The 14802-nt window shown below is 41.7% G+C and overlaps 1 protein-coding gene across 11 annotated transcripts in view; it reads left to right on the top strand.

Moving 5' to 3' along the window:
• The window catches only part of astn1 (astrotactin 1), a 439680-nt gene that overhangs the window by 162968 nt on the left and 261910 nt on the right, over positions 1–14802 (top strand). For all 11 annotated transcript variants that reach the window (XM_044219839.1, XM_044219838.1, XM_044219836.1 and 8 more), the window contains one exon: positions 10421–10558. In XM_044219839.1, coding sequence (XP_044075774.1) covers positions 10421–10558 — 138 coding nt within the window. The remainder of the gene's footprint in view (positions 1–10420; positions 10559–14802) is intronic.

Genomic DNA, 14802 nt, shown 5'->3' with positions numbered 1-14802 from the left:
TACTTAATTTATCTTAGCTGTATTATAGTGCATTATATTTTGATTTGCTTAGTACTTCTATTCCTGTGTGCATTGACGTGATAGTGAACAGCTGTAACGAAAGAGTTTCCCCTCAGGGATCAGCAAAGTATTTGATTCTGATTCTGATTAATATTAGGTACCGCTACCCCAGTTTTATTAATAGATCTTCAACTGTTAATTTCAACACTCACATATCCCCACCAAGCCTAGTTCCCAAGTCTTACCTCTTAGTGTTACCTCCTCTTCCTCAATCCCTGTGATTAGTAGGAACAGACTAAAGATATGCTTTATCCGCTTCCAGGCTTAAGAACTTGATTACTGTTCCTTCCAAGCCTCAACCTCCACCCCTTTCTCCAGTTGTTTGCTCTTTTCATAGGCTGTGGTGGAGGCATTGCAGTGCTTTAAAAGAACCATGTCAACCGTGTCCCATTTACTGCTGAATCTTTTCTAAGTTTTGAACTACTGACTTTTAAAATATAGTGTGACATCCGAGTGTGTTGTGTGGTTATCTGCTGACCTCCTAAATTTTGTACAAATTTTATGAACGATTTCTCCAACTTGCTTTCATCTGTCAAATTTGACAAGATCATTGTTGTAGGTGAACATTCACATAGACGATCCCTCTTCCCTTGCCACAGATTTTCTAAAAACTACAAAATCATACATACATAACCCTGGGCACACCCTTGATTTTGCGCGTAGCCTGACTCTGAACTCCATGCATATGTCTGACTTAGTTTCTGATCATAAATGTATCATTTTTCACATGGTTCTACAGTCAATGCATACTTCTCAGAAACAAACTGTACATTCTTGCATATTTAATGAGCTGTTTTCCAATATTAATGACTCGGTTAACTGGTTTAATGAATTGTGCTCCTCAGCTCTTGTTACCGTTTCTCCAAATAAGACCAGACTAGCCCCACTTATTGTTACGCACAGATAGGCTGGAGGCACCGAGATGGAGGAAACAAGGTTTATTTTACGACACAGCAATGAGGCAAACAGCAGGCAAACTAGTAGACACACCGGAGTGTGGATACCGTCCTTAACAGGCTGAGGATACAGTTCAGGAGCCGGAGAATCTCACACCGGAATGCAAGCGTAGCAGGTCTAAGAGATGGGGAGTCTTGGAAACGAAGATCGTGAGGTTGTAATCGGGAGTCCAACGCTGTCTTGTCTGACTGGAGTCTGAATCCATGTATCAACGAGACCGGACACTGACTGAGGTGAGTGTGGAGTCTTTATACTGCTGGGGAGGTGATAGGTTTCAGGTGTGGGATTGAGACCAGGTGTGTAATTAGAACTCAGGTGAAGGCGTGCATCGTGTCTGGGTGAGAGTGGAGCCTGGCGTATCTGTGACAGTACCCCCCCCTCCACGGCCCGCTCCTGAGGGCCGAGGACCTCGACGTCGTGGTGGTCGACCTCTTTCTCCTGGGGGCGGGTCACGTAGGATGGGTGACGTGGAAGGTGTCGAGCATGGTATGGTCGAGAATGTCGTGTCTGGGGGACCCAAGACCTTTCCTCTGGACTGTAGCCCTCCCAATCCACGAGGTATTCTAGAACGCCACCACGGCGCCGGGAGTCCAAGATGTCCTTCACTTGATAAGCGGTTCCGTCGTCCAGGATGAGAGGCGGGAGGTGGGGGCTCTGCTGCTACACCAGGCTCTGTGGACACAGGGACAGAGGGGTGATAAGGTTTGAGGAGTGAGACGTGAAACGTGGGGTGAATTCTGTATTGAGACGACCTGGATGACCGGTGCCTGGAGAGGTGTGGGATGCGTGGATTAATGGATTGCGTTGTCGTAGGGGAACGTATTGTAGTCCGGGGGGCAGCCCGGCGGCGTGTGAGTGGAGGCATTGGGAGAAGGTATGGAAGTCTCTGACCACTGGATGGGGTTCACAAATAATTGGTTTGGAAGGATGGGCTCGGGTTCTTCGTTGGAGTCCTCCAGGGCGTACAACCGGGATCGGCCTTACCATTCCGAGAACCAGGGCAATAGGAGATCTTGAAGTCGAAGCGTGTGAAAAACAGGGACCAGCGAGCCTGACGGGGGTTTAGGCTCTTGGCATCTCGTAGATATTCCACATTCTTGTGGTCGGTGAGAACGGTGAAAGGATGTTTGGCTCCCTCCAACCAATGCCTCCACTCCTCTAGGGCCAGCTTGATGGCTAAGAGTTCCCGGTTTCTGATGTCGTAATTTCTCTTTTACGTGAGAAGTGGGCACATGGGTGGAGTTTGGTTGGGGTACCCTGTTGTTGGGATAAGACTGTAGTGGAAGCATCCACCTCTACCACGAAGGGTCGTTCAGGGTCGGGATGGGCCAGGAGCGTTGCAGTAGTGAAGCATTCTTTCAATTTGTTGAAGGCCTCGTTAGCGGCGTGCGATCAGACAGGGATTTGGGTTTATTGCGGAGTAGGCAGGTTAACAGATGAACGATAGTACTGTAGTTCTGTATGAAATTGCGATAAAAGTTGGCGAATCCAAGGAATCTTTGGAGTGCTTTGATGGAGTTTGGTGTGGGCCAGTTCCTGATGGCGTCCACCTTCCCCTCATCCATCTGGATGCCCTGGTTGCTGATGTGATATCCCAAAAACTGTACTGACGATTGGTGGAAGGTGCATTTTTCTGCTTTGAGGAATAGCTGGTACTCTCTCAGGTGTCGCAGAACCTCCGCAACGTGACGGCGATGTTCGGCCAGACTCCAGGAGTAGATCAGAATGTCGTCGATGTATACTAGTACGGACTTATGGAGAAACTCCCGGAGCACCTCATGGATGAAGTCCTGGAATACGGAGGGGGCGTTGGCCGGGCCATAGGGCATGACGAGATACTCGTAGTGACCCGTTGGAGTAACGAAGGCTGTCTTCCACTTGTCCCTCTCACATATCCTGATGAGGTTGTATGCGCTGCGGAGATCCAGTTTGGTAAAGATAGTGGCACCACGGAGCTGTTCTAAGGCTGCTGGGACGAGGGGAAGGGGATATCGGAATTTAATGGTGATACGGTTGGGTCCACGGTAATCTACGCAGGGTCGTAGACCACCATCCTTCTTCGCCACAAAGAAAATACTGGATGCGGCCGGAGATGTCGATGGTCGGATATAGCCTTGGGCTAAGGCCTCCTCAATATACTCCTTCATGGCTTCTTGTTCGGGGATGGACAGAGGGTAGATCCTGCGTCGGGGCAACGGTTCATTCGGGATGAGGTCTATGGCATAATCCCACAGTCTGTGCGGAGGTAGACTGGCTGCTTTCTGGGGGCAAAAGACATCCCGGAAGGCTGCGTAGTCAGGTGGTATCTCCACAGACTGCTTCTCTTGCGGACTCTTGATGGAGGTGGTGCATACTGGGAGAAAATTCCGATGGTGTGGAGACCGTGAAGGTAGGCGAGGGAAACAGTCTGGGTAGCAGGAATCGCCCCATTTCAGCACCTCCCCGGTGCTCCAAGAGATGCTGGGATTATGTTGTTCAATCCAGGGGCGTCCCAAAATCACCTCCGCGGCCAAGCCCTTTCAAGACCAGAAGGTATTGTTGTTCTTAATGCAGTATTCCCACTCGGATGGTTACTGGACCCGCAGCGGTCTTAACTCGGGCATGTCGGAAGGGTTTCCCCGTCACTGTATGAATTTGGTAGATGGTGGGTGTGAACGTGGTCTTGAGCTGGAGTCAGCGTCAGAGGGCACTGGAGATGAAGTTACTGGTGGACTCGGAATCGATGAAGGCGTATACTGGGGTGGATGCTGTTGGGGTAACAAGGGTTATCACAGTGGACAGGGGTTTACTATTCTTTATGGAAGGGGCGGCAACACTCACCATATCCTGGGGAGGACGGACGGGACAACACGAAATGACGTGCCCAGCCGCTCCACAGTAGAAGCATAATCCCTGGTACAGCCATCTCTGCCGTTCCACGGAGGTCAGCTGGTGGCCTTCTAGCTGCATGGGTTCGGTTGTCTGTTCCAGAGAAGGATGGGTTGCTGGTTGGAGACGATTGGTCCTGGGTGTCCACTGAGGATGGGGTTCTCCCATACATGCTTGAACACGGGCGTCGACTCGTATTGACAATTGAACGAATTGTTCAAGCCCGAGGTTGTCATCATACGCGGCCAGATGCAGCGATGACGTATCCAATGGGCGGAGGGACGCTGGTGTTGGAGGCGGAAGTGGAGGCTGACGGAGAGGGTAGCGGCGGAGTGCTGGTGAGTTGGCTCCAGGTGTCCGCCGGCAGCGGAAAGGGATCCGGGGCACTCATGCTGGTCGGCTTTTGGCGGTCCGGTCTTCTGTTACACACAGATAGGCTGGAGGCACCGAGATGGAGGAAACAAGGTTTATTTTACGACACAGCAATGACTAGTAGACACACCGGAGTGTGGATACCGTCCTTAACAGACTGAGGATACAGTTCAGGAGCCGGAGAATCTCACACCAGAATGCAAGCGTAGCAGGTCTAAGAGACGGGGAGTCTTGGAAACGAAGATCATGGGGTTGTAATCGGGAGTCCAACGCTGTCTTGTCTGACTGGAGTCTGAATCCATGTATCAACGAGACCGGACACTGACTGAGGTGAGTGTGGAGTCTTTATACTGCTGGGGAGGTGATAGGTTTCAGGTATGGGATTGAGACCAGGTGTGTAATTAGAACTCAGGTGAAGGCGTGCATCGTGTCTGGGTGAGAGTGGAGCCTGGCGTATCTGTGACACTTATCCCCTTGGATAAATGATTCTATTCGACACCTTAGAAGAGATTATAGAAAGGCTGAGCGTAGATGGAAAAAAACAATCCTCCATGTTCACTACCTTCACTTGAAGGAGCTACTAACCATTCTCAATCAACTCATCAAAGATGTGAGAGTGGCATATTTCTTTGCCCTGATCAACATTAAAAAGCATAACCCTAGGTTTTTGTTCAACACTATTAACCAACTTCTGAACCCTGCCCATTCTGGTTTTCCTGCCACCTCCTCTGATAAGTTTAAAAAAAAAAAATTGTTGGCAAGATCAGTGGTCTCAGATCAAATTTCAACCTTGGAGTTTATCACTCTGATCAAGCTGCCCTGAGTTCAGCCCTATTTCCATTCAAGATCTCTCTGATATAGTTTATCATAAGTTTATCATATGCGTCTATCATCCTGCCCTACTGATATAATTCCTATCAAATTTCTTACAGAGGTCCTGCCAGTCATTGCCCCCTTTAAGAGTACTGGTATTGGTACTGGTATCATAATTTTTTAAACGTTACCCAGCCCTACTCACCAGCTCCTCCAACTGGTTGAGGGACACAATATCTTTGATAAATTTAAATCTGGCTTCCGTCAAAAACAGCACTGAAATTACATTGCTCAAAGTAACGAATTATATTCTTATGCATGCAAATAAAGGGGAATATTCCATATTACTTTTATTTGACTTATTTGTTACCTTTTCCACCATTGATCTTCCCATTTAAATGATAGATCACTGAACTAGGTCGGTATCTCTGGTACTGCACTTAAATGGCTCTCCTCATACTTGTCTGACAGACACTTAACACATTCACATTAACAATGATATATCTTCCACCGCTCCTCTCTTATGTGGGGTCCCACAAGGGTCGATCCTATATGCTACCTCTGGGCCATCTGCTTAACTCTTCCATTGGTTTGTCTTACCATTGCTATGGCGATGACACACAGCTTTACTTCTCTGTTAAACCTAATAACATCAATAACCCTTCATTACTGCCTAGCTTCTGTTACAAACTGAATGTCTCATCATTTCCTCTATCTCAATTCTGACAAAAGTGAGGTCCTTGTGATCGGCACTGATTGTTTTACTAAGGAGGTCAGTCACTATATTGCCTTCCCAATTCCATCAGATCTGCTGAATCTGTGGTTTGTTTACTAGACCGACTGGGGAACTGGGTGGCACTTTCTGGCACAGTATTAAACTGGTTTGAATCCTACTTAAAGGACAGGGACTACTTTTGTGTCTATAGGTGATTACACATCTGAGCAGTTAGAAGTGGAGTTCCCCAAGGTGCCATTCTGGGACCTCTTCTGTTTAAAATCTACATGCTCCCACTGGCTCAGATTTTGTTGGAAAACAACAAAATGTTACCGTAATTATGCAGACGACACACAAGTTTACATAACAATGTCACCAGGGGACTACAAGCGCTGAGTAAGTGCATTAAACAAATCAACGATTGAATGTGCCTGACCTGAATTTCAATAGCTACATTAAGACAATTACAAAGTCAGCTTAAAAATATATCCAAAATTAAAGGACTTATGTCTCAGCAGGATTTGGAAAAACTTGTCCATGCATTTATGTACTGTAACAGTGTCTTTATCGATCTCCTTAAAAAATCAATCAGACATCTGCAACTTATTCAGAATGCTGCTGCTCACTTCCTCACTAAGACTAAGAAAGTGGATCATATCACTCCAGTTCTGAGATCTTTACACTGGCTTCCTGTCTGTCAAATAATTTATTCAAAATAGCTGTTGGTTTATAAAGCGCTTAATGGTTTAAGGCCAAAGTACATTTCTGATCTTCTGCTATGTAATGAACCATCGCAGAAGATCATTCAAAACTAAACATGGAGAAGCAGCACTTCTTCACTTCTTTTAAATCAAGGCTGAAGACTTTTCTGTTTGACGTTGCCCTTTATGAAATCAAATAATGATTAATTTAATTACACTGCACTGTAACCTTTACTCTCCTGTTTTAATCTTGTTTTTATTTTCTATTTAACTCTTTTAAGTGCATTTAAATTTTTTTTTTATGTTGCCCTATGTTACTTTTATGTAAAGCACTTTAAATTGACTTGTTGTTGAAATGTGCTGTACAAATAAACTTGCCTTGCCTTAAGCGGCAGCTAAAAACTATAGGTTAGCCTTTTTATAAACACTCTCTGTGTGAACTTTAGTTGTTTTTTTTTGCCATATTCTTAATCTTTGTGTTTATATCATACATATGCATGTGTGTATGTATGGATGTATGTTTATATACTTGTATTTGTATGTGTGTATTTTATCCTATATGTGAAGCACTTTGTGATTGTGTTTTAAAAGTGCTATTAATAAAATAAAATAAAAGTATTATTATATTTATATATATATCAAACAGATACACAGCAACATTAGCATTTATTTGTTTTGTTTTGGACTCCACCAACTCCTGAATGAAATATCTGGATCTTTAGCTGCTAAATGCTCCACTGTGTTCACCAGTTAGTCGCCAACTTTGTCCGTCTGCTGTTTGGTGCTGGGCAGGTAGTGTACAGTGATGCTGGAAAGTTGATGAAGGCAGCGAGAGTGAACCAAACAGTAAAGGCTCTAAAACCAAAACAATGAGCCGAAAGATGTTAAAATAAACATATAGCAGAGCACTTGTCTGTGACAGAGGTACCTAACACAACAGCTTTTCTTCCTAAAATGATAAATTTGCTGACTTGAGAAAGAGCAAATATAACAGATGATGTTCTTCTGCCTTCATTATAAGTCTCAATTCAATTCAGTTTTATTTATATAGCGCCAATTCATAACAGAAGTTATCTCATTGCGCTTTTCCTATAGAGCAAGTCTAGACCGTACTCTTTATAATATTAATTACAGTGACCCAACAAATCCCACCATGAGCAAGCAAAAACAAGCAAGCAAAAACAACAAAAGTGTTTGTGTTTTCTACTGCTTACAATAGAAAGGAAACCCATGAGTTCATGTGTACCACTCTCGTGGTTGTCAGCATTGTCTTTTTGTGGGGGACAGACAGAGGAGGCTGGCATTGCACTAACATCTCCAGGATGTGCTTTGATACATTGCCCTCCCTGCTAGCATGTTTTCTGCAAGAAGCCTCTCTCTTCTGACTTTGTCCAGCTGTGCAGTTTAAAATCGTGTTGTCCTCAGACTGCTCCCACCCAGCCATCCATCCTAATTTAAATGTTTCAGCCTCTAGCTTTGAACTTTGCCAAACAACCCTGTCGGCTCAAGATATCAGAAAAAGACCTTGAATGTCAGCGAGTGCTTGGAAAGCCATGCAGCCATCATCTTGTTTGCCTAAGCAGATATTACCATTAAACAAAAGCAAATGAGGCACTTAGAATTATAGTGGTATAGAGAGGATGCATTCAAAAATTATCCTGTGTCAGAGGAAATACATGCTGTCAGCATTCAAACACACAGTGTTTGCCATTCACACAGTATTAACTGCTGAGAGTTCCTCTGAGGACTGCAAACATGTTTTCCACTCAACTACTGTTTTCTCACAGGAACTCTTAGTGTTTTCCACCTCCAGTTTCTCTTAGGGTGAACCAAATAAGTCATATAGCAGCACACTAGTCCCTAGTTGTCCATTATAAAGCAGTGCTCGTTAAGTGGCTGCTAATTTGTCCTGTGGTCACCCGTATACGTCATACTGCATCGCAGGGACTTTCAGTACTCCTGCTGTACACAGTCCCATAAGAGATAGTGAAATGACTTACGAGAGAGGTGGCAACAGCTTCCTGAAAAATAATACGGAAATATTACCATTTTAATAGACTTGCCACCTTATAATAATCCAATGTTTTACAGTAAATGGAAGAACGGCAGAACTTTGATCCACAGAAAACTTGACTTTGAAACAAAGGGAGTAATTGGGTGGATATAATTAAGTGTTCTATTTCTTCAATGGTTTAATCATTATGTTCTTAAAGTGACTGGTAATGCATGCAGTCCCCACAATCTACTGCCCTTTCCTTATGCTAAGTTAGCATTTTATAAAATGCAAATTGAACAATTGTGAATGAGGAAATGTGTTTAGTCTGCATAAAAATGGTTGTTAACCATTTATTCAACAAGTTCCCCTCCATTGTGCTGCAAGTATTCATGCATAATTCATCAGCGCTAATAATGCATTTGATGTTAATCAGCGTGCACTGTTTAACTTAAAGTTGGAAGTATTACATTTCATCTGCAAAGTGTTTAAAGATTGATGATATTCATTGACTCACAAATAAAGAATTGTTTTAAAGCTCTTGTTCCAGACATCTGTTGAGTACAGATTTATAGCCTTGTTTTGTCTCAGGGGAAACTCTTATTGGGCCTTTTTTGTCAGGGTCTCATTTGGTATGCATTACGTCCATTAGCACACGGTGTCCTTCTGCTCAAGAAAGAGTTATGCAAAAAGGATAACTTTGCTAAAAGGTAAAATAAATAACCTCTAACCAACTTGATGCCATTCTGAATCACTGATGCAGCAAAAACATTCATCATTGAAAAGTAGCCATTTTAAAGTGACATGGTGGATGTTTTTGCCCAACAGAAAAACTAGACCTTGATGGAGTGTTATCTTAACCAATTGCACCAATTTCACACATAATGATCAGTTTGTTATTTTGTCAGCTATTTTTACTCCATAATGTAAAGAGTTTGTCAGCTAATTTTACAAGTCTAGAGCCTAGGGATAGGAAAAAGCGGTCTGTCGGACAGTCGGTTAGTCAATCCACCCCTTTGGTCCAGACTGACACATCTCAACAGCTATTGGATGGATTGCCATGAAATATTGTACAGACATTCATGGTCCCCAGAAGATGAAGTCTACTGACTTTGGTGATCCCCTGACTTTTATCTGGCACCAGCTGCAGGTCAAAGTTTTCACATAGCCAGTGAAATATCTCAACATCTACCAGATGGATTGGCAATTGTCTTTTCTCGTCAACTACTGGATGAATTGCCAGGAAATTTGGTTCACACTAAGGATGCATAGGAATCACTTTGGTGATCCCCTGACTTTTTATCTAAGCACTATCATCAGGTCAAAATTACAATTTGTCCAATATTTGGACATAAATAATGGCATTCCCATCAGCCTCAGCTGTACTTTTTGTTTAGTGGTAATTAACGAATGTTAGCATCCTGACTTGCTAAACTAAGATGGTGAACATGGTAAACATTATACCTGCTAAACATCAGCATGTTAGTATTGTCATTGTGAGCATGTTAGTATGCTGACATTAGCATTTAGCTCAAAGCACCGCTGTGACTACAGCCTCACAGAGCTGCTTGTATGACTATTAAATCTTGTTAGGTTAGCCTTCGTTTTGGTCCTGAGATCAAAAGTATATGTTTTTGTCATATTTAGTTAATGTCCTTCTTATTTTACTAAAATTTTAGTCAACTTAAACTCTGGACACTTTAGTCAAAGAAAACCACACACATTTTAGTGTAATTTTAGTTGACAAAAATGCTTGACAGATGAAGTTTGCTGATACTGTTTTAGAGGATTTAGAGGGTCAGTTTGTGTAATGACACAATTTTGTTCTGTTTTGGCTGTTGTTTTCACCTGCATTCCACTGACTTGATACCATTCTTTTATACTTGAAAAGCCTAAACCTGTAACCTTACTTGTCCCATTCACCCTTCTTGTCCTCTGCAGATTCACATACACCTTAGGAGAAGGAATGTGGCTGCCATTGAGTAAAAGCTTTGTCATCCCCCCTGCCGAGCTTGCCATTAACCCCTCAGCCAAGTGCAAGACAGACATGACAGTCATGGAGGACGCGGTGGACGTACGGTGAGAGTTGATATTTATTTATACCACTTTGCACCAATATTATTTCTAGAGGGAATGTTTCAGAGACATGGCGATAGTAGCTGAAACCAAAGAAGGTTTCATAAGGCTGTGAAGCAAGGTAGGATTTTGCTGACCACTGCACCAAAGTGAACGGTACTAGAGCAAGTTTCTTTTTATTGCTGCACTGAAGTATTACCAGGAGTTTCTGTCCACTGTGTGTTTTATTGTTTCTGATGAAGCTTCACAACACAAAAAGTGCAAATTGGCTTTTTGCTAAATATTTCTCATGATCATCTTTTTCATCCACCAGAATGTAGTTGTTGGCTCTCTGGCCGTCTCACTGTTTTGTATTCTCACTTAATCAGTATTTGTTTATTATTTCCTATTGTTGCAGTGAGTCTTAAGCAGCCCTGTGAGGTCTAGCGGTCATGATTCAGAGGGTAATAAAACTCTAAGATCTAACACAAAATCAATTATGAAAACACAGAAAAACCAGAGTAAAAAAAGAATAAGAAGAACGAATTACTCTGCAATTCAAAGCCATAAAGAGCATTTCGATTGTTAAATGGTTCATAACTCCTCCAAAGAAAATCTGTTCTGTGTGCAATGACTGTGTTTGTGCCTGGGCTGCAGAGAGAGCCGTAACTGAGCCAAAACAATGCTGCAGTATTAAACTGGACTCTGCTGACAGCAATGAGGCCGAAGAATTATTTGGCCATTTTGCGTTACTAGCAGCAGGGCAGGGCTTAAGAATGGTGATGCTGCTCAGTCCAGAACTTTGGTCTAGAACAAGACATCTTTATAACAAGCCAGCCATGTTATGAATGGGGAATGAAATTCATGGCCCCAGAGAATGGTACCTTCTGTTTGTGATTCCCTGCCTTGTTGTAATGGTCAGGTCAAAATGTTCCTCCACCATTACTTTGGTCTATGACAAGGTAATTGAAAAAACGAATGATTGGACGTCTACGACGTTTGCTCTGGGTATTCCAGTAGATAAAGCCTGGTTTTTATGAGGCCAAAATTCTTACTCAGATACACAATAAATATCAAAATCTGGGCAATGAAATCTGCTCTACCATTTATGCTCCCAGTGTATGCTGCCTCTATAGTCTGCTAGCGTGACTATACACTCTTGTGCCCCAACTCCATACTACATACTAAACAGGTTTTGAGTATGCAGTGTGTTCACACTGGAAAGGTGACAAAATAAAGTCTACTCAAAACAGTCAGTAGGCATACTAAATAACAATTGATGTTTGAGTGTGTTCTTGATGGACATCATTCTCCCACATTGCATTTCACAAATGGAGGATCTGCTCACAGCTTAAATTAAAACTAGTTGTGGAACATCATAGAAAACAAAAAATTACTATCAAAATTTTGGAAAAACATTATGCTGTCTCTTTGTTGTTAAGTTATTAGTAGTGGCATTTTGCAGTTTAAATGACACCACATGTACTGTCATTTCCTGTTTGTAAATTGTTAAGTATGTTAATTTCTCATATACTAACTATAACAAACAGTATACTATAAAGATTAGCATGTAGTAAAGACTGTACACAGTATTTCCAATGGGATAAAAATGTCGATACACTCATCTGAGTCACCTTCACTGATTACTGTGCACTCAAAGCAATGAGCTCAATGAGCATCAGTGAGTAGTGCAGCAAGAGCTTTGCAGGCTTTTTTTTTTGTCCCCAGTTTTGCTTCTCACAGGCTGAATGTGCTACTCACGTAAGTTTGTATCTATCAAGGAAAGCATAGCATTTATTTTGTTATGGAAAGCATAATAACCAGTTTTATCATAATTTGTTATTTGCTCTTTTTCATCCTATTTCATTGTGGGGATGAACCCTTTGGGATCAGACTGTTTCTTGTTGTCTTCCATAACATCACCGTGGTACCCTCCTTGTGATACTAATTATCTTTTAAAACATTCTTCAAAAAAGTTGACTGATTCTTAGACACTGTATAATGCAGCTGCCTAAATTACTAATTTTGATAGATCTCTGATACTGGTAGACAACATTTAACATACAAGTTGTAAGACTAAATTCACTAATTGAAAATTCAATATTCCATTTATCCTCTGCTTCTGTGTTGTATGAAAGCCAATTGAGTGGATATTTTTGAAAAAAGAACAATTTTACATCTCCTATAATCTGAGTAATACCCTCATAGGATTCTGTTCATTGTTAATGGTAATTTCCACTTCTCTCTCTGAACTGAATAACTAAGTAAAGCAAGTAAATTGCAGGGTATAACTTGGCATTTAAACCTTGGGGATACTTTTCAGTGGTAAATGGGCTGAATGAATGGTTCTTTATACTGCTTGTTTTGACGTACATTTACTTCTAACCCTCCCATTGTTTAGCTATCCATGTTAATGGTGCCCATAATTGAGGCTTACGTTTATTGCCTCTTTCAGCTGCAGACAGCTGTCTCGGACAAAATGTTAAATATATTGCAGGTAGTGCTTATTGCTCATTCATTTTAAGTGTGCCCTATATATAGGTTGTCAAAATGATTGATTATTTCTTAAATCAAATGTGTTTGTAATATAAAAAATAACTTTTCTCTTGCTGGAACTACTTTTCCAATTTGCAGATGGAGATCATTTCTTTCAAGGCAGTATAATTAACTGCATTTTACCAAAGTAAAAGAAAATCTTTAGGTATTATTTATTAAGAGTTTAAGTCTCAAACTCAACCAATCTCATTTATGAGGACTGTGTGGGTGTGGTTTGATCAGATTTGATTGACAGTGACCAAACAATCCACCAACTGTCATCAGATTCCAAATCAGATGTTGCTAAATACTGATTGGTTCACAGAAGTATGTGACATCACCTTTTCCCAACTGATCCCCACCCACTTCAAACCAGTGTAAAGAGCACAAAGACAAATACAGAAATCTCAAGTGTAATAACCAAAACTGTCCAAAAGTTGGCAGAAAATGTTTTCATGTTGAACCCCATCGCTCATAAACTGATTAAGAAAATACATTTTCATGGCACTTTGAAGAACTGTAGGCCAACAAAGAAGGCTGATACTTTTTATGTTTTTGACGATCCAAATGAGGGGCCTATGTCAATGTCGGACCATCTGTCTTTTCATGCAACACGCTGTTTGACATCAAGACATATACTGACCGTATTGAATGAATATTGATAGTCCATAGGATGATTCTGATGATTTTGGTTACACTATGACCTTTTGACCCTGTTTACACCTGATATTAAAGGGAAGTTCTACAGTTGAGAAAATGTAGTTCCAAAGGAAATGGCTGTCTGACGGCAAGGTAAAGTAGTGCCACTGTTAAGTTAGAATTTCCCCTTGAACAATACTCAGTACCCTTTAAATTTTGGACACTAAATACACTTTTCTTATGCACCACCCTTAGACCAAATGTCAGTTTTGTACACAAGATTGGCAGATTTCAATTGATTGATTTCCAATTTGCTTGGCACATTTATGATCCCAAAGGTATAAACCATTTTGATTTTTCTGACCCCATGGTTTTTCCTTTAGGATATTTTAGTAAGGCTCTAAGAACAGCAAAATGGTCAGTATGATGATCAGTCTTTGCAGCACTTCCATATTTTGGGATGTTCAAAGAGCCACCAAACATGGCTTTAAACCTTTTTTGTCTTGTGTGATATTTAATGGTAAATTGTGTTGCACACAATCGTTGGATGTGTCTTGACTGTAATTGCAGTTCCCAAATAATTTAGCATTCCCACTTGCTGTTAGTTTCATCATCTGCTGAGGCTCTGTTCAATAGGTCCCCTCTGAATAAATGACAACAAAGCAATGGGTAATTATAAAAGAAAAATTGGTTTGTAAGATAACATCAAGTTGACTGCGAAAGGGAAGGAACCTCACTGTCTTTTCTCATAGGGAAAGCAGGGGAGTACGGGGAGTTGGAAAAAAAATATGTTTGTGAATACCTGAGAGGTCATCATTTTCTTTACTAAGGCAAGGTTCATGGCAATGCTATTACACAAGTTATTGTTTATCATCAGCAGCACAATTCCTCTGCAGAAATAGCTCTGTGATTTAGATTCTGTGAGAAAACACTAAGGTCCTCTCTTCTTTGTTCTTCATCTCTACCAATCTCAAATACTTATACTGTTGTCCTTCTATTGGGTGATCTGCTTATTGACCTTGCAAGAGGTTTACGGGGAACAAAAAAAATCACAGAAACACAAAGTGACTGCTCAGAGCAAGGTTAGAGCAGTG

This window comes from Siniperca chuatsi, linkage group LG13, assembly GCF_020085105.1.
Source record: "Siniperca chuatsi isolate FFG_IHB_CAS linkage group LG13, ASM2008510v1, whole genome shotgun sequence".
NCBI classification, from domain to species: Eukaryota; Metazoa; Chordata; class Actinopteri; order Centrarchiformes; family Sinipercidae; genus Siniperca; species Siniperca chuatsi.
This window is presented reverse-complemented; position numbering and strand designations above follow the sequence as displayed.